This window comes from Homalodisca vitripennis, chromosome 3 (genome assembly GCF_021130785.1).
Source record: "Homalodisca vitripennis isolate AUS2020 chromosome 3, UT_GWSS_2.1, whole genome shotgun sequence".
NCBI lineage: Eukaryota > Metazoa > Arthropoda > Insecta > Hemiptera > Cicadellidae > Homalodisca > Homalodisca vitripennis.
Window position 1 is genome coordinate 86,410,111 of NC_060209.1, and position 25,981 is coordinate 86,436,091.

At 32.0% G+C, this 25,981-nt stretch overlaps 1 protein-coding gene across 1 annotated transcript in view; it reads right to left on the reverse strand.

Moving 5' to 3' along the window:
- LOC124357145 overlaps positions 1-25,981 on the reverse strand; it is a 92,746-nt gene that overhangs the window by 14,794 nt on the left and 51,971 nt on the right. Inside the window, exons 17-21 of the mRNA XM_046808644.1 lie at positions 24,797-24,921; positions 15,646-15,763; positions 12,271-12,384; positions 8,381-8,509; positions 7,698-7,849 (exon numbers count right to left, since the gene is read on the reverse strand). Of these exons, the coding sequence (XP_046664600.1) occupies positions 7,698-7,849; positions 8,381-8,509; positions 12,271-12,384; positions 15,646-15,763; positions 24,797-24,921 (638 nt within the window). The remainder of the gene's footprint in view (positions 1-7,697; positions 7,850-8,380; positions 8,510-12,270; positions 12,385-15,645; positions 15,764-24,796; positions 24,922-25,981) is intronic.

A 25,981-nucleotide genomic window follows, 5' to 3' on the forward strand; every position in this document is an offset into this window, starting at 1 on the left:
GTGTGTAGCTAAGTGGTCTAAAAACCCTCTGGTTTGGGATGTCTACAAATTGCTTTGGAATAAAACTCAACAGCAAATTGGAAATGATAAGGATTGATATTGTCATAAAACTCTGTCGGAGCATCTGTCTGCTAAGTCATTGTGGAATAGGATCAAAGAGATTGGCATTTGAAAATCAAAAGATTGCATCCTTGTACACTTCAACTAAATAACATTATTAATAATAATAAAACAATTATTTTTTAATGTTCCTGTTACTGTATCTGTAGCTCGTGACAATGTCTCCGAGGGTATGGCTGTTCCTCATCATAGTACCGATCACTAGTTTTCTTTCATTCTCATGGATGGGACTGACTGCAAATAGAAGATGACCAGCAATGCAGTTGTAGCAGACAAAATATTTTTGTGCTTTCTGAAAGATACTTCACCAGTCACATTGAGTGTCTTAGTTGGAATCTTTAATCAGTTATTTCCTACTTTTTTCTGATACGAGTATATAGAAATATGACTTAGACTGTCCTTTTTTTCAATCATCTTGTCCTCAGACATCTTCTAATCTCCAGCCAATTGGTAACTATACGTTTTGAAAGTCTGGTCCATCAACAATTCATCTATTATCTTGAAAGCCATAATATCCTGGCACAATTTCAGTCTGGATTTCACTTTGATCATAGCATTACTGCTGCCTTATTGAAAATTATTACTGGAATTTCATCGGCAACAAATAAACAAAAGCAAAAAAGAACTTTATTATTTTTCTAAGGCCTTTGAGTTTATCATCTCCCTTATTCTTATCAAACTAAGAAGTTATGATTTTTTGCATTCAACTTGATTGACTCATACCTTATTCGACGACGATATATGATAGAGAGAAATAGAATATCTGTTATTTGCGGGTATCTGTTATCTGCCCACGAGTTCTGTTCTGGGTCCTCTATGTTTCGTGATATCAATAATTAGACTTTCAAATTTTACATATGCAGACGATTTACAAATGTATCTATACTTTTGCCCTGAAAGACACTTGAGTCTCACTGCTGAATTAAATAAATTTATTGTTTCTTAACACAATCAAGAATCAAGAAGTTTATTAGCCATTGGTCACAACAATATGAAATAGGCATCGTCAAAATATACAGCACTGATATTTACAACAACAAAATTAGTTATTACAATATTGTACTATAATTATACTAATTTTATGACCAAGTAACAGGTTTAATATAATCTATGAAGAGTGTGCACATGGTTTGTTAATTACGTTATAGCTAATACAGTATAGAAAAATCAGAAATCTACAAATCAAACTAATCAAAAAATGATATTTATGTCAGAATCTAAAAATTCTTTTAAAGAGTAGAATGGATTGCATATGAGCCAGTTACTTATCTTTAGTTTAAAAATATTGAAAGGAGTCATTGTAGCAGATGCAGGCAGCTTATTATAAAAAGTTATGCAATTGAATTTAAAAGAGTTGCCGGTTTTGACTAGCCTGTGCTGAGGGAGATCTAATTTGTTTTTACCCCTGGTATTGTGTTGATGAAAATCTTGTCTGGTATTGAAATCTGTAATTTGTAATTTTGTATAGACTAGTATATGAAAAATGTAAAGGTTAATAACTGTCATGAACTTGAGATTGATAAAAAGTGGTTTGCAATGTTCTAGAGAGCTGCTTCCACTGATGGTTCTAACTACTTTTTTTTGAATGAGAAGAATATCATTCACAGCATTGGAGTGACCCCACAAAACAATGCCATAGGAAATGTGTGATTGAAAAAAGGCAAAATATGCCACTCTCAAATATTCACAGCTAACAAAATCCCTCAGTTTCCACATTAGATACAAGACTCTAGATATTTTTCTACATACATGGTCAATGTGTGATTTCCAATTAAGCTTGCTGTCAAGATGAAAACCCAACAATTTTACAGATTGATCTTCATAATTTTCAGATAAGCTGAGAAGCAGATTTTGCGTTTTCTCCTGATTACATATCAGTCTATTAGAAGTGAACCAATTTAAAGCCAAGCTGTGAGATGCATCCATGTTTTCTTTCAGAGTATTCAACTGCTTATTAGATGAAAAAAGAGTGGTGTCATCAGCATAAATAACAATGTTAGACAACACATTAGAGGGCAGATCATTTATAAAAATGATGAATAAGAATGGTCCTAAAACTGAACCCTGTGGTACACCTGTGGCCACAGAAAGAGTGGTAGACTGCTGAGCTTGAACAGAAACATATTGTACTCTATTCGATAGATATGACTGCAATATATTAATGGAATTTTCTGATATACCATAGATCTTAAGTTTGTCGAGGAGGATGCCATGATTCACGCAATCGAACGCCTTACTTAAATCAATGAGTGTTAAAGCAACTGACTCCTTTTGTTCAAAAGCATGAAGTGCTTTAACGACTATTTCTGTAACGGCATAAGTTGTAGATTTATTGGTACGAAAGCCATGTTGGTTATTACTGATTATATTATTGGACTCAAAATGTTGATTAAGTTGATGATACATTATAGATTCAAAAACTTTTGATAAGATGGGGACTATAGAAATTGGGCGATAGCTTTGGGGCAGAGATCTGTTCCCTTTTTTGTAGACTGGCAATACCTTGGAAATTGTTAGAAGATCAGGAAAATATCCATGTAATAAGCATTGATTGAAGATGAAAGCTAATGGTGAACTGATGTGTTTTATTGTGTTCTTGACAATATAATTAGATATACCATAAAAGTCGGAAGTTTTAGAGTTTGACAATTTAGCAGCTACCTTAGTTACATCAGTTGGGGTGATTAATGACCAAGTAAATTGAGGTACACAGTTAGTTAAAGTGTTAGCCAGTAGGTTGGTTGCCAATATGTCAGTGTTATCAATGTTAGTTTGAATGTCTGCCACCGACTGTATGAAATACTGGTTAGTTAGGTGTGGATCAAGTGTTGTTGGTGTCACACCTGTGTTGTTTTGTGTTTCTGAGGAAATTACCTCCCAGGCAGCCTTACATTTATTACTAGCTCCCTCTATATGATTTTCAAAACAAGCCCTTTTTGCTAGGTTGAGCTTTTTTCTATACTCTTTTTTGAAGAATTTATAAAGGTTATATGCGGCTTCCATATGCTGAGACCCAGTTTTTCTAAGATTCTTAAAAACATCAAAATAACCTAGCATTATTTCTCTACCTCTTTTTAAATCTTCATTGTACCACAAAAGTTTCTTTGTCTGCTTGCTTTTAACACCAATTTTAACTAATGGAGATGATAGATACCAAATATTGTTATATGTTTTTAGAAAACTGTTAAATAAAGTTTCAATGTCAATCTCTTTTCTTTTATAGGTATCAATTATTTCCCACCTTTCACTCTCCAAACTTTCTGCAAACAATTTAATTTGTGTCTCATTTTGCTTACGCATACATTTTTTTGAGGATGTGACTGTCTCATTTGGTCTACATGATCTATCAAGTTTTAGATTTAATAGAAGAGGATTATGATCGGAAATGCAGTCATTCAAAACTTTTAATTCATAACAATCCCTTGAAAAATTTACGAGGATGTTATCGAGACACGAATCATTTCTTGTAGGAGCCTTATTTATAGCTACCAAGTTAAGAGAGCGTAAGATGTTTACAAAGGTGGTTGTCACTGTGTCAGTGGTTTTATGGAATGGTATGTTGAAGTCACCTCCAATGACTAACTTAGAGGTATGTTGCAAAACCTTTTTAATAGCTTGTTCAAAGTTATCAAAAAATAAGTCCATATTACCACAAGGTGATCTATACAGAGAAACTATTGCTACTTCTAAATTGGCCAATTTTATTCCTGAAATTTCTAAATTTTGCTCTAGATTAAATTTGCTTAGGTCTAGTTCACTATATTCAAGCGAATCTCTTATAAAAATACCAGCACCCCCATTTTTTGAGGCTTTGCGACACACCATACTTGCAGCTTTGTAGCCCTGAGGTGTAAATAAAGATATCTGCTCTTCTAGTAACCAGTGCTCACAAATGTTTATAATATCTATATGCTTAAGTTTAGACAAGTGTTCTAATTCTAATAATTTATTACGGAGACATTGGATATTAATTTGTAAAATGTTAAGACCGATGTGCAAGTTTGATTCAATGAGTGAACTAGATTCATTGTTAAAGGTTGTTAAATTTTGAAACAGACAAGGGGTTTTTCCATTATTTTCAACTAAGGTTTTTTTACATTTTGTACTTTTTTTCTTAAAAAATAACTGTTTCTACCTTGGGGTTCTACTGTAATATTTCTTTTACATTCATCCACTAATTGTTGAGACACCACTCTTTTGTCTGTTTTGGGCGTTTCAAAACCCTGAAAAGGTGAAGAAATAGAAAAAGAGCTATGCTTCACTAGAGTTGGAGACTGTAGACAAGTCCCATTGTCTCCCGACAGGTGAGGGCTGGTGGAGTGTCCAGGTGGTGGTGTCTGTAGGGACTCAGTCACGGTAGGGTCAGTAGTCAGCTTCACTGGTGATGTCTGTTGAAATACTGCTGAGATGGACTGCTCCTCCAGAGTTGACTCCAAGCTTATCCTTGGGCTGACCTCTATCACAGATGGGCTGGTGGTTTGCTCTTGAGTAGGTATTTCTCCGCAGAGGTCAGGATCAGACTTTGATGTCGCTGAAGTTCTACCAATAGCCTGAACTATCTTCCTGCCAAGCAATTTTTTTTCCCATCTTGTTCAGATGCATTCCATGGCGAGTAAAATGCTGTCCTCTCAGTTCAGTCCCATCAATAACATTGAAGCTCTCCATTTCCTCCAGTTTACCGTTTAAAATTGCAATTTCTTTGTTAATGAAATGTTTTTTCTCCAGGTCGTGTCTTTGAAACAATGGTACAAAAATAAAGTTGGTATGGTTATTTTGCTGACAAAACCGATGTATTTGACCTGGAATTACTTGTGCAGCTCGACGGTTTCTGTAGGTAACACGGCTCATATCATTAGCCCCTCCGATTATTACAACCACGTCCTGGTCTGTGAGGTCTGTACACATTGCGTTAGTGTTCTGCAGTATGTGGGTTATTGGGGCTCCAGGACAGGCATTGACAAAAACCTCAGAATCTGGTACTAGTGGTTGCACTGCGTCATACAGATTTTTACCATGACTGTCAGCAAAAATTTGGATTTTTTTGGGTATAAAACTGTTTTTAATTGTTTCTTGTTTTGTGTATGTTTTAGATTTAATAATAGGCCTTTTCTGCTTTAATTTACTTTCATTCTTGTAGTCACTGTTTAGTGTGTTGATTTCATTCTGGTTTTGCAAAGGTTCATCTGTTATCAGCCCTGATAAAATGTCATACTTGTTTGAAAGTGTGATAGAAGTATTTGGGAGGGTTGGCCACTCATTCAAAGACTTTGTATTAATATGTTTACCCTTTCTGATTACTTCACAGAATGTTTTTCCTGATTCGTCCAGATGATTTTCTTTATGGGTATTAGAGAGGGTTTTTAAGTCCTCTTCAAGTAGTTTGGTTACTTCAATTAGATTCCTATGATCTAGCATTAATTCTGAATAAAGGTGTTCAAGATTTTGGCATTTCATTTCTTTTAATTTATTTTTTAATTTATTTTCTTCAAATATATTTTCAAGTTTCTTCTTTTCTTGTATAAGTTGTTCTTCTGCATTTGCTCTTTGTTTAGATATCCGTTCTATTTCGTTCTTCCAAATTTTCTCTTTAGAGTCCAGCCTTAATATGTCAACTTCTTCCTGTAATTTCCAAATTTTTTCATCTTTTTTGCTGCAATTTTTCTTGGTTTCATTTAAACTTGAAAGAATGTCTTCCTTTTCTAAATCCAATAATGACAGTGTTTCTTGAAGTGATTTATTTTCAATAACGCTTTTGTCAAAGCTTTGAAGCATATTTGTCAATAATTTAAATACATTGTTGAACATGAGTGGATCGCATTCCTCTGTAATCTTGTTAAATTCTCCATAAAGCTCAATTGCTAAGTGTTCAACTTCCTCAGAAGCCAGTGCCATTTCAAGAGAAATCATTCTTAAGATAAATCACATTAAGATTACACTAGAATAAATGAGAGATAAATACTTTGTGTATGTGTAAAATTAGAATTTATATTGGATTGTCAAAAAATATAAAATTCAATTAATAAGTCATTGTATAATTGTTCACAAATTATTAATTCATGCAAAAAGATATTATGTCAGTTGTGGGAGTTTAACCATCAACTGTTTACACTGTAAGCAGACAAGTTGTACAGCAGATGGACTTGACAGCTGATAATGTAAACAAACTGCTGCTATCAATTAGGCAACTGATAAGTGGACAAGCAGCTGGCAGAGTACAGCTGAGTAGTGCAGGTAAATGGTGGGGGGTTGGCAGTACTGAACAGGAAATAACTGCTCCAGTCAGACAAATGCACCAGTTATTTACAATTTTAATTAATTTTTCTTTTGTTCTATAAATTCCAAACTGTCAAAGTCTTAAATCCCACATATATAAAATAACTGTTATATCATGAAAGTGATTTGTTATGTGCTATTTACACTTAAAAAAGGCTATTTATGAGTGGTTGAAAAACATGTGCTATAGTAGAGAAAATAATGAGTGTTTAAATAATCAAAATATTATTTAGTCTGCAGTAAAATAAGTTATATTTAACTGTGCTCCAGGTAAAGTACACTTCACTCAGTAAATATAGTAAAATTCATCACTGATAATTTAGTATAACTGCTTTAAAATTAACATTGTTTAAGCACTAAAATAAACACCACTTGAACTGGCTTGCATGCAGAATATATGACTGCAGTAGGCGCTTTCTGGCACATAGTCTTTATAATATGTTCAATATCACTCAGTATAGACAAGCATTTAAGGTGTTAAACGAAGTGTCTTGTGTTGAAGCTGAAAGAAAGTATAACTAAAACTATGCTTAAAGGTACTACAAGACTCACCAATCACTACAAAGTATTTTGTTACTGTTTAACGCTGATTCAGTAAGCTTATCTTAGTTTTAAATGTTCTGCTTATAGATGAGCTGCTTTGAAAGCGACCTGTGCGAAGATTTCTTATGCCTAAGGGGAAGGGAGGAGCAGAAGCTCAACCATGCCTACCATCACCCCTGCTCGATCCATTTCCTTTACAAGACACAAGTGGGAACCGAGTGCTTTGCTTCCCTGCGTTGGTGTTTTGGTGCATCATACTTTGTTTTGTTATTCCCATTATTTTGGAATAACAATTATTATTATTAAATATTATTATTTATGTTAAGAATAGTCCATTGCATCTATTTAATATGTTAGTATAATATTAAGAAGTATTTTAACAAATGTTTATTGTTAACAGCTGTTGTTATTATTACTGGGTTTGTAAAACAGCTATTATGTAAGACATACCCTACAATTGGTAAAGTCGCGACTGAGGAGTGGTTGGTAAGGAATTTGGAGGGGGAAGTGAGTCCTCACTTCTTCTTCCTCTCCACATCTGCCAACATATAGATCACAATGACCCACTTCTATAATCGATCAGAAGCATTCTTGATTTTTCTTTATCTACTTGCATTGTTCAAAACTTACACAAAAATATAAATGTATTGATAACCGAATAAATATTGTATGCTGTATACATGAAGTACGCATTATAATAAGTGTATTATAGTAAGCACTTCAGTTATAATATACAAAGTAACCATTGAATTACTACTTACCTTCCCAGTAAAATTCTTAAATCCTGAAATATAGCCTATATCATTATACACTCCGAACAGCGATTCAGTGAAGAGTTCAAAGTCTATTTCATTTATCAATCCCTCAGAGATAAAGTGTGTTACATTCACTCTGTCTTCAAAGTGGACATCACCTAAACAGACAAACTTAGTAGTAGATATGTATAAAATATTAGTATTTTAGGAATAACATACACAAAATTTACACAAGCTTTTATACACAAAAATAACATACAGATTAGAAAGAGAAGCTATAAGCACAATAGGCAATTTGAATTGAAGAGAAATGTATGTTTTGAGTAAACAATCAAATAACTACATGAGATTCTTTATGCCCATTGTTGATTTAGTTTAAACAGTCACAATACATGGCTCAGGATTTCAATTACGATGCATTTGCAATTTATACTTTTACCATTTATTACAGAAGGTTTACTCGATTGCAGTATGACTTAGGGTATGGTATCATTTCTTAAACATTAAGTTACTTAAACAATTGTTTATAAATTAAGTATTAGTATGAGTATTTAATGGTATTATATTGCATTGAATCTTAATTTAGTAAAAATAAGTATTGTATTGTTTTTAATGTAGTATATTTTAAAATATATTAGCTAGATATTTCCAGATCTTCAGAATCATTTTCTTGTATCATTGAAACTTACCAGCACATGTGACAGTAGAGTTTGCTAGAACGCACTTGGTGCCAAATTCGGATATGTTTCTGTTATTGAGCAATCCCTCAACAGCAAACTTTCCAGCTACCACCATCTCACCATTTATAAACATATCACCTGCGGAATATAATAGGACAGTAAGAAAAATATAAATAACTAAATAGAGAGAATCTGTACATTCACCTTTTAAAAAGAGGAAATTATAATTTTAAAATTACCAATACAGTTTTCAAGCCCATTTTATTTTTATAAGAAAAAGCACACCTATTTATCAACACAACCAACTTGTTTACCTAATAATGTTCCAATCTTGTATAGCAGGTGATTGAACTGCTCTCAACTGAATTGTTGAATTAGCGCTTGAGTGTCACAACAGTATCAAACTGTGGAGAGCACTGTTTAACTGAGGGTTCTTCTTCTTCTAAGGGCCAAACTATTGTCAAGCACTTGGATCTTGAAGTTCATTTGCACACAATGTATATAAATGATAAAAGCTAGATTATGACAGTTTCAGTAGTTTATCCCACAAACTGTGTCGAAAACCCCACTAGGTCTTTCATAAATGTTATTACCCTTTTCCAAAGTGCCCAACATGGCAAAACTCAACTCAACTACTAAATTTTCGAACGGTACAATTAAAGGAGGGCTATAATAAGGATGTGATTTTCCATGGCCAGCAAATAAAATTATGTGATAGCGTAAAATTTTTAGGTATTGATCTGGATATAAACTTTTCTTGGAAAAAGTGTATTGAAAATATTATTAGAAGGTTGAACTCGGCATGTTATCAAATGCTAGTGTTACGAAATTCAATTAATTTGGAAACTAGAATAATAATTTACTACTCTTTCTTTTTTTCAACAATTCAATATGGTATTGAATTTTGGGGATCATCTTCTGACTTTGATAAAGTTTTTAAGATCCAAAAAAAATTATGGGATTAATGACCTTTTCATCATTTAGAACTTCTTGCAAACCTCTGTTTAAAGAATTAAAAATCTTATCACTTCCAAATTTATACATTCTGAAAACCCTACTAACAGTACAATCAAATTTTGAAAGCTTATCAAGTGATAACTTTGATCATAATTACAATACAAGATTTAAAGCTAATTTTCAATATCCCATACATCGACTGCGTCTGGTAGAAAAAAACGGTCCTCTAGAGCAGGACAATTAGAAAGCAAGAGTTCAGCAGTTTTGACTGGCATACAGAATGGATTATTCCCATTCTGACATAATTTTTGACAGATATTCATGTATTAAGCCCACCTGAGAAGAACATCCTGTTCAAGGATAAAAATATTCAGATGCTTTCTGTTTCAGAGCTCTCAATAAATATTGTTGGCACCCAGGAGGCAAAAACTGGGGTAGCCTAACATTGTGATTTCAGGCACAACTTTATCCAATATAACCCAAAATATTATACATCTAAACATTTTGAAAGTTCATACATTAGTTATTATTGTAAACAAATTATAAGGAACTCAACCTTTCCAATACATAAGAATAAAGATTTCATTTCTAGAAGAATTATATAATACACTAAAATCCCATAACAATGACAGGTTGGAAATTCATCTAACATTTACAAAATATGTTTCACCAAATTAAACATATAACAGCTGTTTTTATACATGAAATAGGTTAATGCAGTGAGTGTTTTGTATTACCATAATTATAACCATATTAATGGACCTAAAATAGTCCTTCTGGTTTAGTTAGAAGAGATACATAGTTTATTAGACAGTTGAAATACAAATAATTTATTTCTTATGCGATTTATATCTAATCTATATTACAAAAATCGTTCAAGAAATTTAAACGACCGCTACATTGGAAAATAATGGCATATGAAACTGGCTAACGAACTTAGCTGAGATGTTTTTGAGATACAATTTTGCACAAGTTTCAACTTATATAAGCTTTTTTGGGTCAGTTATCATTTCCACAAGCTAAGTTGTATACATATACATAAAATCTTTGTAATAGGGGTGGTTCTGGCCTCTGGGATCCATGTTCGGTGGTTATGTAGAAATTTTCCTTAAACGCTATGATGAGGACATCTGTAACAGGCTCATTTTGTATACAAAATCAACCAAAAGCAGCACAATTACAGTAGCACATCCAGAAATCTCTGGGGGGTTTACAGAACACAAGGGAATAAAGCGTGTATAAAGTTTATAGTAACACCAATTTACCACCAATCACCTGGAAGCTTATAAAGAGATATAAAAATACTCTGCAACAAATACAGTTTACATGAAGTGTGTGTAACTTAAAATTTAATCATTACATTAACAAAATATTTAATGTTTAAATTACAAATCAAGAATAAAGCTAAATCTTCATGTCTGCTCTAGAATCAAAAAGTATAGATATCTGAGTTAAAAATTGACCACAAACTAACTAACACAGCTATAATAACGTGAGTTATATTAAAATTTCACTTGTTTATTTCTGTGTTTCTACATATAAAATTGTTTACTAAAAATAACTTCCAGTTTTTATATTGATAACAACGAAAAATAGTGGTTTTTGGCGCTTTTCAACTAAACTGCAACTCTGAACATTCATATCTCAAAAACTTTTGATCCGATTAAGACCAAATGTGTAGTATGAAAATAAATTTGTTATTATCATTATCATTATATTATTACATATCAAATTGAGCAGGTTTTGTATTTACTATAACCGCCAACTGCTTGTTTTAAAATGCAAATCGTCAGACTGCACAAGGTGGTGTTGCCTCTTGGTAACAACAAACTAAAACAATACAGAACTGCTCATAGCTTGACAACTCACTGAATACTGTCATAACTGATCACGTTGGGACTACTACAAAAGATACTCTGTACTGGGTACTTGTCAGTCTCGAGAACTCTCGAGACAGACAAGTACTGAACTGAACTCATTCATTGCAAACTGGAAGTACCCGGTACAGGTACTTTTACGATATAGATACTTTACACATTTACCACTGTTCCTGGTACAATGTACTCGGATTGGTTTAGCAGTAACAGTAACTGAAACATGTCTTTACCATTTTAGGAGTACTCTTGTATTGTATGATTCTAAGCAAGTACGAGTAGATTACGCAGTTACCGTTGTTCCTGGGTTTAGCAGTAACAGTACTGGAATATGTACTTGTACCATTTAGGAAGTACTCTGTAACATATGATTCTTAATCAGTACGAGTACATTTTGTACTTGATTACTGAAGGTACCGGGTACAGTTAGAAGCCATAAGAAATAGTACAAACTAACCTCACTTTCATAGTTGCTGTAATATTTAGTGTTTTGAACTAAACTGAATTATTATGTGCAGTACTATGCACCTTGTGCATTAAAATAGTTTAAAGTTTGAATTTATATATTTTATTTTATTACGATTGATTTCAAAGTTCCAACACAAATGTTACTTTTAGTACAAAACAGACTATTAGGCAGTGGATTATATTAAAATAATATTCTTTTAAAGAGAACATGTCCCTTTTGTCCCTCCCCTTCCACCCATCATTGCGCTCTTGCACAATTACACAAGTTCTTTTGCAAAATCCTAACCTCAAACATTATTTTTCCCCTACAAATAACAGCTGTTTTTGATTTGTGAATTGGCATTATAGTCATGTTGAGTTATTACATAGTAAAAACACATAAAACGTAAGTTTTATTTTGTTTTCTGTATAATAAAAACATTGATTGTTACATGGAGCCAAAGTGGCTTTTGGCACTTAGTTAGATTTTTTAACTTGGCTTCATTTTGTTCCAAAAAAAACAAAGTTGTGCATTGAAAACAACCGCTTTTGTTCTCAGTCACCAAAACTATTTACCAAATCAGACATCACTCCATATTGTTTGTTCTATTTTTACTGTACCTGATATCTCTTGTTCAGTTGTTTTTGTGAATATATCATCAACTTTATTCCCATTGATCTCTTCTAATAATAAATCTTCTGATACATTCAGGATGTTTTTAAATTTAATTTTTCCTAAAAAAGATTTCAACATATTTTATTTTTCCTTAAAAATAGCAATACTAAGATTAATTACTAGCACTTGTAAAAACGTTACTAAAATGTACTAGATAGTGGTTATTGAAATACACAGTATGTAAAGAAATGGTGTGAATCATTTAACCATTAGTATTTTCAGTACTTTTACACTTTTAAATCCGTTAAAATTACCAACAGCTGGTACAACGTAGTGACACATCCTTCAATATTGGCAATACTGTCTTGTTTCATTTATTTTTACAACTCTTTGTTTAAAATTTGGAAGGAATATGAAGGATTTATCCATACATTTGGAATTGTCCATTGAAACAAAAAAAACAATACAACCATGTAATACATAATTACTATATAGTTTAAAATGAACCAAGATTTAATTTACCAAATTATACCTGTTGTCAGTGGTTGGTTAATCTGGGATACATATTGTGACCTGTATAGTTCAGTTTGTAACAATTAGTGGGTATCTTAGAGATAGTGTGTATGGAGTTGACACGCAACATGTTTGTTGTTATTCCTGACTTATGCATGCCGTGACACTTTGGTATGATTTGTTTGTTTTAACTTACATTGTAGTTTATGTGTTAAGTTAAGTTAATCATGTAGCTGAGGAAGAGATCAGATTGCACACCTTGAAATTTAGTGTTACTGACTAATATTAATGAATGTTAGAAAATGCTGGTATAATCCTGTTATTTCAACCATGTAGTTTAGGTGTGGCTAAATATTAATAATATTTTGATTGATGTTGTTTCTGCTCTCAACTATAGTAAAATTTTGATTCTCCATGGAGTTGACAGGCAATGATTAACTTTTTAAATCATGGATAAGAAAATGTAGCAGATAATATATAAAATTACTGATATTAGGTGCAAAGTAGCAATTAATAGCTAACAGTTTATTCTTCTATTATTTTGATCACTTTTGTTATTGTCTTCAAAAAACTTATTAGCTAACAATTAATAATATTTCCTAGGTGTTTTTACAGTATACACCCTTAAAATGTGTATGGTACTTTTATTACCACGGATGCACCTGATAATTCACAAAGCAGATGAACCAGCCATGAATAATCCAAATTCATAATAAATTAATAGGTAAGCTTGAGTATTTACATAGTTAAACTGAGTATATATTTTGAGTGAATAATTTTCAATGTTTAACTTAATACTTAGCATGAATGTAACAAGTTACATCTTCTCCCATGACAAGAATGGAGGATTAATATTGAAAAATGCTTTAAATACAGTACATAAATTATTTAGCTCTTACTAAATTAAAAAATAACATGAAAATTATATTTTTAATAAACTGAAATTCTAGTAAAACACATTCTTGTAGAAGTACAAAAAGATCCGAGAGTTTGATTAGCAAATAGTTTTCTGCAGTTTGACCGAGGAACTGGTGACCATCGAAATTTCAATCTTTCTATCACTTTCAAGAATTACTGACCGATAAATTCATGATGCACAAATATCACTGTAAAATAGACACTTTCTATGAGAATGACAAATGTTATGTAGTCATTGGTTGATGAATCCATTGGTTGGTATCAATTTCGATGTTTATATGTTTTTGATGCAAGCTGGAGAAAAAATATATGTTACTACATATTTTGTCAGCCTTGTCATTGTTGTTTTTGGTTTTCGGGTCGGTATTTTATTTGCTTGCATTCTCGATGCAAGTAATTTACATTATTTGCAGTTATTATGCAGTAAAGTAGATATTAGTAATTTTCCAAATAGAAAATTTCAAAATTTCTTATAACTTTGTGAATGTAATTCATATTTGACATAATATCAGAAAATTTAAATTTTATGGATCATTAAATATAATGAGATTTCTTATAAAAATGTTCAATTACGTTTTACTGCTAAATGAAATATTATTCCTAAATTTTGATGTAAAGTAATATTATTTTACGTATAAAAAAATAAAACTATGCGTATATAACAGGTTATCAGAGCATGCCAATTTTCAAGAACTGCGTTCCAAGTTTTATTATCATAAAAATCATAAGTCCATCAAACAATAGATTTTCTGAAACAAGATAACATTTTTAATAATTTATATTTTATATTTATATATAACGTATACCAATTACATAAGCAAAGTCCATTCCTCTGAAAAGTATATAAAAAGTAATTTTTCTAAACAAACCAAAAATTGCTTGTTTTAAAAACATTTATCAAAAAATTATAGACTTTCATGAAAAAACTACCACACAATTTAATAACGTTTAGCATTTTTATAAAATATCCTTGCAAAATCAGAGAAAGTGGCCTTCCAGCAATGTAATATAGTTGCCAGTTCTTCAGTTAATTGATAGTAATAATTAAATACAGATTTCGTAGAAACTCCTGTAAGCAGTACAAGAGATACAACACATTAGTTTTGTATTATCTCAAGGAGTGCCAAAGTGTATTCCATAATAGAAGCATGAAACCCAAAATACTATCTTGATGCCGGTTAACTTGTAAACTACAGGTACGGTAAGAATTTTTTATTTATGTCACATCCCTGTTTCATTTCAATTCTCAAATAAATATGTATCAACAGCCATAGGGGTTAAGAAATGTACATAATGCACATTTTCCAGTTTGACATACACAGCTTAATACTCAACTACTTTAAACAACACTGGGTAGATATATGAAGGTAGGGTTACCAATTAGAAAAGTGTTGTACACTGATTTTACACATTACAATCTTTTACATTTCACAAGAGATTTTTCATAAGTGGTCACCACTTCCCTACATTTATCTACAGCTTATGTCTTTTGTATATCATACTATTAGATTGGGTTGAATGAACCAAGTAATTAGATAGTGCTGTAGAACTTTTACATTTCACAAGAGATTTTTCATAAGTGGTCACCACTTCCCTACATTTATCTACAGCTTATGTCTTTTGTATATCATACTATTAGATTGGGTTGAATGAACCAAGTAATTAGATAGTGCTGTAGAACTTTTACATTTCACAAGAGATTTTTCATAAGTGGTCACCACTTCCCTACATTTATCTACAGCTTATGTCTTTTGTATATCATACTATTAGATTGGGTTGAATGAACCAAGTAATTAGATAGTGCTGTAGAACTTTTACATTTCACAAGAGATTTTTCATAAGTGGTCACCACTTCCCTACATTTATCTACAGCTTATGTCTTTTGTATATCATACTATTAGATTGGGTTGAATGAACCAAGTAATTAGATAGTGCTGTAGAACTTTTACCTGACAGATGAACAGTTCCATTATTTTTATACACCACATCAGTATCATCAAGTCTAGTCTGACAAGGCTTGTTGTTGAGAAATCCTTGACATTCCAACAGGTTTACTGTCAGTTCATCCTAAAAATTTAAAGAATATAATTTACTACAAGTTTTTACAAAAACAAAATTAAACCTCTTTGAAATACCATTTTTATGCATTTGTGGTTAATTCCTTGCCTTTTTTTAGATAAATTTATTGGCTATTAAAGCTAAATAAGTAACTTAAATCTACAAAACCAAATTTTGAGACAATTTTTAAAAACAAAAAACGGAATTTAAATACAATACACAGTTAATTTAATTTTTTAAATCTTGCAAATTAAAAAGTTATTTGGAAAAGTTCATAAGGTAACACATATCCTCAATTTAATCGAAACAATACTGTTTGTACTGTCTCTCTCAGTCTCAATGTAAATCACAAAAAATAAAATTCAATCTTTAGTAATGTTTAAATGAGAATTTACAGAGTTGCAGTTTGGGCATAATGCTTAGACAACAACAATGAGGTGTTGTGTTCAATAATAACAGTGTACATTATTAGCTGGTCTTTAGTGTAACCAATAGAGTAGTTTTTAAAAAACAAATATTTTTATAATTTTACAATCTAAAAATCTATATATACATATAAAATAGGAGGTTTATACTGTAGGATATATGTAGGACATTGATGGACTGAGAAACTATTTGACCGATCATTATAAAAATTTGTATGTATATGTATTTTTCCATGGAGAAGGTTTATATGCTATGCCCAATCAAGGGCGTATATAAGTTATTTGAAACACACAAAAAAATATTATAACTTATATACGATAATTTATTTTTATTTTCAATAAGCTGTGCTTCTATACTTTCGGACTACATTAGTATTATAGTTTATAGTGGAATTTTAAGAATACATTATGATACTACCTAACAATATTCAATATTTATTTTTTTCAGTGGTTGAAATTACTAATATTTTGTAAGCATGCAAATAAGCGTTGCAACTGTAAAGAGTGCGAGGTAGCCTGACGCTCCTGACTGTCGCGTCGGCCGCTCGTGTAGTGCCAGCGCCAGGCATGCGTATATGACGATGACGTGTCGCCGCGGCCCCGCTGCCTAGCAACCCTCCTCCTCCTACAAACCCCCCACCCACTCCCACCACACCTGACCTCATTCCGCAACTACCACGCCATTTGTCTGCTGTTGTCTAGTGCGTATCACCCGTGGTGACATTTTAAGTGCTGTATGCATATGTGCTGTGATTGTAGAGACTGTTATCAAGTGATATGTTTTGTTGTCGCGTTATTTAAAACATGATCTGATTACATTTATAGTTGACAGTTTACGTGTGAAGTACATAGGCTACATTAAACATTTAAAATGAAGAGACAGAGTTCGATTCAAGCTTTTTTCGTGAAGAAAAAAACGTGTTTCGTCTGGAGATCGACGAGCAGACATCGTTTGAAATAACACCGAGTCCCTCCACTTGTGCTACATCAACTGGCAGCGTTGTTGAGATCAAGGATCACACAGGTGAAATTGAACATAACCTTAACGAGAGTAATCACACTTTGTTAGTTCACAATATCAATGATATTGGTCATTACTGCTCCTCAACTTCCTTTTCACTTCAAAAATGAAGAGAAAATTTCAATTATTGAGAACTGTTGGAAGCCTCAACGTAGTTACGAATTTCCTAAAGTTGAAAAATAAACAGAAGTTTTCAATATAAGTGGTTGGAAGACTTCAAATGGTTAGCTTATTCGGAAGCAAAGGAAGGGGCCCTGTGTAAATATTGTGTTTTTTTCTCACACAACACAGGTGGGAAAGGAAACCATCAGAGTTTAGGAGTATTAGTATCAAACCACTTACTACAAAGCTTAAGAAAGCTAGGGAGGTTTTCATGCAACATGAAAATAAACAATATCATAAAACTGCAATGTTAATGGCTGAAGACGTAAAATCCTTAGTACATGGAAAAACAGAAAGTGTGATAAAACAGTATCAACATGCAGAGAAAAATGAATGTTCAGGGAAAACAAAAATAGAATTATACCGATAATCCAGGACAATCAGATTTTGTGGAAGGCAACAAATTGCTCTTAGAGGGCATCGTGATGGTGGAAGAGTGGATCTTGACGAGCCTATACAAAATGATGGTAATTTTCGCTCTTTATTAAGGTACAGGGCTAATTACGGGGACAATAATCTTAAAAACACTGCTAGAAAACTGGTGGTGGCAAAACTATGTATACTAGTTCTGTTATCCAAAAATGAAATTATAGGTATTTTTGGTTCCCAAATACAGTCAAAAATTGTATCCAACGTGAGAAAATCTGTATTTTATTCAGTATTAGCAGATGAGACAACCAGACATTAGCCAAATTGAACAATTTTCCCTCTGTGTCCGATATGTTGATGAGGAATTGTTTAAAATTAGGGAAGATTTTCTGGCTTTTGTACCCGTGTATGATGTAACAGGTCAAGGTTTAGCCAATACATTAATGTCAAGTCTAACCAGTCTTGGACTTGATTTAAACAATTTACGTGGTCAAGGATATGATGGGGCTTCTGTCATGAGTGGCCAGTTCAGAGGGGTACAAGCATACATAAGTGAAAAAGTACCCTCAGCCATATACACACATTGTTCCTCTCACTCTCTTAACTTATGTCTATCTGATGCATCAAAAATCCCTATGATAAGGAATTGTAATGGGTGTCATCAGTGAGGTGTGTAGTTTCTTTCACAAGTCAGCTAAGAGAAAACTGCGATACTTAAGTCAAGTATTTCTGAATGCTGCCCTGAGATGAAAAGAAAAAAACTTATATGTCTGTGTGAGACTCGCTGGGTGCAACGCCACGATTCAGTTATAATGTTTAAAGAAGCTATGGAGCCTATAATTACGCTCTATCAACTATTGAAGAAGAATCGACTGCAGAAGCTTCTGTAAAAGCACACACACTAATTGCCTCCGTGACCAGTTTTCAGTTTGTTGCATGTCTTTTTATTTTGAACAACTTGCTTTCTTTGACTATCCGCCTTTCAGAGATGCTCCAAAAGAAAGATATAGATCTTGCTCAAGCCAACAAACAGATTTCCAATGTATTGGAACTAGTAAAGGAAAGGCGAAGCAAAGCAGAAGAGACATTCCAGGCTTTGTTCAGTGAGCTAAAAGTAAGCACTGACAAATTAGGTATCAAAGAGGAAACCCCCCGTACATGTCGCAAGCAAACTAATCGCTGCAATACTCCTTATACAAACGTGGAAGAATACTACCGGCGTGTAGTGTATATACCATACCTTGACGATTTCTGCTGTTCACTTCAGGAGCGTTTTTAAAAACCACAGGGAAGTAATCGACTCACTACAGAATGTTCTTCCTGAGCACTGCATTAAAACGGAATTTTCATCCCTGGAACCTGCCCTGACGTTTTATGAAAAAGATCTATCTTTCAGAGATGAGGTACGAAGTGAATTTCTACTGTGGAAACAAAAGTGGAATCGTGAAGAAAAAAAAGAAAGTTTGCCAAAAACTGCAATTTCTGCTCTTGAAAAATGTGATAAAGACTATTTCCCAAACATGTTTAATATTTTGAAATTGTTAGCGGTTTTACCCGTTTCAGTGGCTTCTGCAGAAAGGAGCTTTTCATCTCTCCGAAGACTTAAAACGTATCTGAGAAACACAACTTCGGAAAACAGGTTGAATGGTCTTGCACTTTTATCTATTCATAGAGACATTACCATAACTGATGAGGAAGTTTTAAAACAATTTTCACTGAAGTCTAGAAATTTGGATTTTGTTTTGTAAAATGACAATAAACAGTGTTTCATGAATACTTTTAGCTATATTTCATTTTTTCTTCCCTTGTAACAGTTCATAAAGTAGGCCTACAATAACTGGTTATTGTAGCTTGGAAGGCTGTTTGAGATTTTAGTTTTTTAACGATATAAATATTTGAATTGTGTGCATACTGAAATTACTATTTCTGATTTCATTAAGGTAACATTAAAAAAAACTAAAATAACAATTCAATTGCTAAAATAAATATAGTATATAGTCAACATTTATTAGTTTCAAACTTATAATATTGTGGTGTGTTGTGTTTTAGATACATAGGACAATATATTTCTTTGTATAACAACTATTTTAAACCAAAGATTTTAAAAATAGGGACTTTATAGCCTCTATTATTTTCTATTTTAACAACTGAAAACTACCAAACTAGCAGACACTTAAGTTTTGAATTTTAATTTTATACAAAAATAATATACAAAGGATACAGGTCCTTCTATATAAACATAATAAACGCTAAAATGGAAAAGTGAAACCTGCTCGAAAAGAAGGAAACTCGCCATGAAAAACTTAAAAATCTCTCCAAAAGAGTGATTTTCATTCTTTCCATTTTAGCGTTTATACATGCCAAAAAACCTTAAACCTGTGTTTTTAAGACTTAAATTGGCAAAATTTTCCCGGGGGAGGGCCCCCGGACCCCCCTTCTACTGGGGGGTACTCCATACCCCCCAGACCCCCCGGTGTTTCAGCCCCCCCAAAATATTTTTCTATATACGCCACTGTGCCCAATAATGTAACTCGCCTCCAGGCGGTGCTGCAAAAGATAAGTTTTCAAAACACCTGCACATTATAAACTGCAATTACGAGACAGTTACATATATTAAATAGCCAAACACTATTTGGAGGTGCTAAGTGATGATATCTTTAAAATAAATTTCTGGTTGAACTTAAAGCCTGAGTGTTTATAATAGACCACTTTATAATAAAGTACATGTACTTGTATCATGCACCTTTTCATAATTTTGTTGTGGTTCACAAAACCCCTCAGCCTACCAAAAGTTGTAAATCGTCCATAATTTGATTTATAAATATGAGCAGTAATGACCATCATGAAGTAATTTTATTATTTATTAAACATTATTTAAATTATTGTGTGTTTGTAAAATTAGCTTTATTTATATCATACATTACATATTAGAACTGTCGCAACAGATGATTTTATTTTTGTTAGAATTACTCATCTAGAATGGCTATAAATATCAAATTTTTGACGTATTTTCTTGATCGTGGTAACAAGGCATGTACTCAACATTGGCGTCAGAAATATAATTCACCAGCTATTTGAACCAGCAGTGATCATACATGTACAACACCTACTAAATTGCATGCAAAGGAGCAGATAACTTCTAGCAATGCTGATATAAGAGACAATGTAGCCTAACCTTTACTTTACATTAAATGTTTATTTTTTTAATTTTAAAAACTGTTATCAAACCTAAATTAGTTGTCTTTTGACAAAAGTAAGGTTCTTAGAGTTATGTATGTATACATATTTTATTGATCAGAAAAGAGGCAAAATTAGCGATGAAATAAAAAATACTAACATCAAAGTAAATTATAATAACCATGAACATACACTTTCAAGAAGTTTTTTTTTTTTTGTTATGATATATACGAAAATGTAAAACTTAAACTTTACATAATATACCAGTTCATTCCATTCATTTTTGATTATCTGATGTTTACTAAAACACAGATATACAAATATTTTTATATAAAACCCACTTTTTAACTTAGAAGGAAGGGAGTCACTTTAAAAATATTTCTACTGGAAACTAAAATTAATTTTTTTGCCGTTACTTTCTTCTACACTATAAATGGGCCAAAATGTAAAAAGAAGGTAAATGTTGTAGATACCAGCACCTCAGTTGGTTACGGCACTAATTTGTGCATTATCCGAACATGCTGTTACCAGCTTCTCAATATATCAAAATATTAACATTTTACATTGAGTCTAAGTACAAATTAATAATTACAGATATCTTCAGAGATCTCTTCACAGCTTATGAGCTGGAGCAATAATTGTTTCAGAACTTCCCCACGGTCATATTCTTGGTACAATAATTGTTAATATCCATGTTGGTAACATTCTAGATAAAAGGGTAAGAAGTTCCTATGTGCTGTTGACATTGCTGTTACATATCAACAAAGATATTTAGGTATATATGATGGAAACTTTATTCACTTCATTCAAAAAACTATTTCATATCATGAAAGCAGCTATTTCATATCATTTTGAAGCAGCTATGATAGCTCTTCCTAAAATTAAACTAATAGTAGTGTCAGTGTATCGAACTCCTGATGCAAATATAGATTTGTTCACAGAAAAAGTTGCAAACCTTTTGGACATAATTGAAATTAATTATAAATACAACAATTTTAAGATTGTCATTGCGGGTGACATTAATATGGACCCAAGTAGTAATAATTTTTATATCAAAAATGTTGTAAATATGCTGAAATCCTACATCTGTTTCTGCCTGAACTCTGAACCCACCCGGTTGCACTCGTGTCTGGACAATTTTATCTCTAACTTTCAGCCTGGTACTGTTGCGTGTGAAATAACTCAGCCTCACCTCTCGGACCATTTGGGACTTCTTCTCAGAGTCAATTCACGATACCTAACATTGAACAATGAAGGAGTTTCTCATAATAGCAGACCTAGAGTTATTACATACAGATTGACAAACAACTTTTGCATCAGTAAGTTAAAACATAGGTTAAGTAGGATTAACTGGAGTAATGAGTTCTCATTAGCTTGTAATGTTGATGAAGCCTTTAAATCATTCATGCAAATTTTATCTGAAAATGTTAATGAGTCATGTCCTATAAAAACTAAGATTTTAAAAAACAGTGGTGTTAAAAGCTCTAGGTCAGTTATAAAACAAAATTGGTACACACGATACCTTCGTAAAATTAGGCTACTGTTGGACATTAGTTATGATAAAGTTAAAGCAAACCCTAGCCTTATCCTAGCACATAATAGACTTAAAAAATTTTATAGAATGCAAATAGACTTGGCAAAAAAAGCTGCAAATGATAAATTTATATTAGAATCTAATAATCAATGTAGAGCAGCGTGGAAAGTTATAAATTCTGTAACAGGCCGTGTAGCAGATAAGAGTGTAAATGCCAGTATACCCATTACAGCAAATCAGTTTAATAATTTCTTTGTAAATATTAGTAATAGTTTAAGTAATTTGCCTAGCCAAAATGTAACTAGTTCCTTGGATATTTTAAGCTCATCTTCTATCAAAACTCCTGTTTCACCTTTAAAATGGCAGGAGATTAACAATGTTGATATTCATAATACTGTAAAAGAATTTAGCAACTCTAAAGCTGAAGATGTTTTTGGTATGTCCAATTTTTTGGTCAAAAATATTATTGAAGATATCTCCTTTCCTTTATCATACCTTATCAATTGGATGTTTACTGTAGGCACCTTCCCACAATGTTTGAAAATTACAATTACTGTTCCAGTTTTTAAAAAGGGAGATAAGTCCTGTATAAATAACTACCGTCCTATTTCCTTAATTGCTGTAGTCTCTAAAATAATTGAAAGGTTACTAAAAAAACAGATGGAATATTTTTTTGAAAATAATCGGATACTGAATCCTGCTCAATATGGCTTCAGAAGTAAATTATCTACCATTAAGGCTCTTGAAAATGTCATATCTACTGTTCTCGAAAGTTTTGAAAACAAGGAGGAAGTTGCAGCCTTGTTGTTAGACTTAAGTAAAGCGTTTGATTTAGTACCACACAGTGAGCTAATTGATAAATTAAAGTATTATGGTGTAGAGGGGCGTGAGCTGTCTCTTCTCACCTCTTGTCTGATCGTTATCAGTTTGTAAAGGTTGGTGAACGGAGGTCAGATCTTCAATGTGTGAGAAATGGAGTCCCTCAGGGCTCCGTTCTGGGTCCTTTCTTATTTGTTATCTTTGTTAATGATTTGCCCGATTTTGTACCAAATAAAAGTGTTCTTTATGCCGATGACACCACTCTATTGTCATCAAACAAGGATAGCATGCTAAATAAAGTGATAATTAATTACATGAGAGAAAGATCCTTCCTCTGGTTTGATGCTAATAAATTAAGAGTAAACTATGAAAAAACTCAGGAGATTGTCTTTAGCTTGAGCTCAAAGGTGGACAGTAAATCTGTAAAACTGCTGGGCATAAACCTGGATTCTAAGCTGAATTGGTGGGTTCACATAAACTCTCTTTGCTCTCGCTTATCGAGGGTTATTTTTCTATTGAAAAAATTAAAGTCCTGTACAAGCAAAAATCTAGTTATGAATGCTTACTTTGCTTTTTTTAATGCTCACATTACTTATGGCACTCTCTTGTGGGGCAACTCTGCTGGTGCAAAATTAGTTTTTAAGACTCAAAGAAGGGCATTACGAGTTATTGCAGGTATTGGTGAGAGAGATTCTTGTAGGCCTGTCTTTGTTGATCTAGGTATTCTTACCCTTCCATGTACATTTATTTTGCAAATCCTAATTTTCCTTAAAGAAAATCTTAATTTATATAAATTTAGAAGTTATGTCCATAACTATAGTACTAGATCTCAGAACTTGATAGACCTCAAATACTTTAGATTAAGTAAAACTCAGAACAGCTACATGTACATTAGTGTAAAACTTTTTAACCTCCTACCACCAGATGCAGTTACCACTACTTTAAGGAATTTCAGAAGTTGTCTTGTGAAATGGCTGAAGCAGAAGGCTTTCTATTCAGTAGAGGAAATACTTTTACATGATTTAAGTGACCTTAAATTTTAATAATGCTATGTTTTAATTTTTAACAATTATTATTTATTGTTTTTATTGTTATCTGTTGTTTGTTAATTCTATTATTAATTTATTATTATTTATTTTAGCATTAAGTTTTAATTAATACTATATTTTGACAATATTTTAATTGTATATTTATTTGCATTTCTCTATAGAGATGGTGTTCTTGACTGTTGATTTAATAGTACATTATTGTAAACCTTATCTGACTTTGTCAATGCATGCATATGTGGGACGACAATAAATGATTCTTGATTAAAAAAAAAACAAAACAAAACAAAAAAAAGCTACAACCCAACCATCAAAAATGGGAGTAGTCAGTTTCATCTTACCAGAATAGCTAATAATAAACTTAATCCTGTTACACTCATCAGTGTTTGCACACAAAGTGCTTCAGACCAATCTCCCTTCAACAATCATCTCAAAGAGATAGCATGCAAAGATTATGTAAGCAAAGGTATGTAGAGATTAATAACTTACCTTGAAAATTAAAGGCCCTTCGATCTGATTGTTTGAGAATAACCAGACAGCATTTGCAGCAATGTCTGATAGGTTTTGACCATTCATGCCAAAATCTGTAGTAATATCACCATCTACATGCAGTGCTGTAAAAATTAAACTTCATTTCAGGGTTTAAAATTTAGTTTTCATATATATTAGCCAGCAGAATCAAGATAGGATAGTACGGCTATCAGATTTTAACATTTTACTGTATGTTTGATTAAGATTTTGTAAATTAGAAATTTTATTTTCTCCAATTATCTAACCTGACACAATATTTCCAATTATACATTGTATTATTGTACACATAATCACACGAGGTCTGGAAAAAATAACTGGATTAGGACATTCATTATTTTTACTCTTTATAACTTAACATTATCCTCTGCAATAGTCTCCTCTCCTCGATCCTATAGAATCAATAATTTTATTTTCATTGAGAACTTTACATTGAATAGGCAAAGTCAACTTATTTTTATAATTTACACAAACTTAATACATTTTAACATTGAAAAATAAAAAAGCAAAAATCAGTTGTTATAACACAACGAAAACTATTATAAATCACTATTAAGAATAGTTCATGTAGGTCAGTTATTTTGATCATTTATAAGAATACAGTTTAAAATATAGTTAAAAATAAAATAACACCTACAATTATTATTATAAAAAATGTACAGTTTGAAAATATATTATTTAAAATATACTTTAATACATACTAAATAAAACAGTATAAATCAATAAATTAATGGGGTTTTCTAAAACTACTTAATCACAATAATTACGAGCTAAAATTGTACATCAAAATTGCAATTCAAAAATTCATTTGTACTATAAAATGGGTTTTGAATAAGCCAATTATATATATATATATATATATATATATATATATATATATATATATATATATATATATATATATATAAAATGTTTTATGCTGCCCAATATGAATTTTCTACAGATCAAAGCAATTTTTGAATTTCTCTTCTGAAAGCATGGTCATAGCTCACCTTTTTCATGTCTCAAAAATCATGCTTCAATTGTCTCAAATCGTAGATTGCATTTTCAAGAGGAAAAAAAATCAGAATACATTAATGTTAACTAATTGATTAAGACGCATTTTTTCAAACAAACACAATAATGTTTGCCTTCTTGTAATAATCA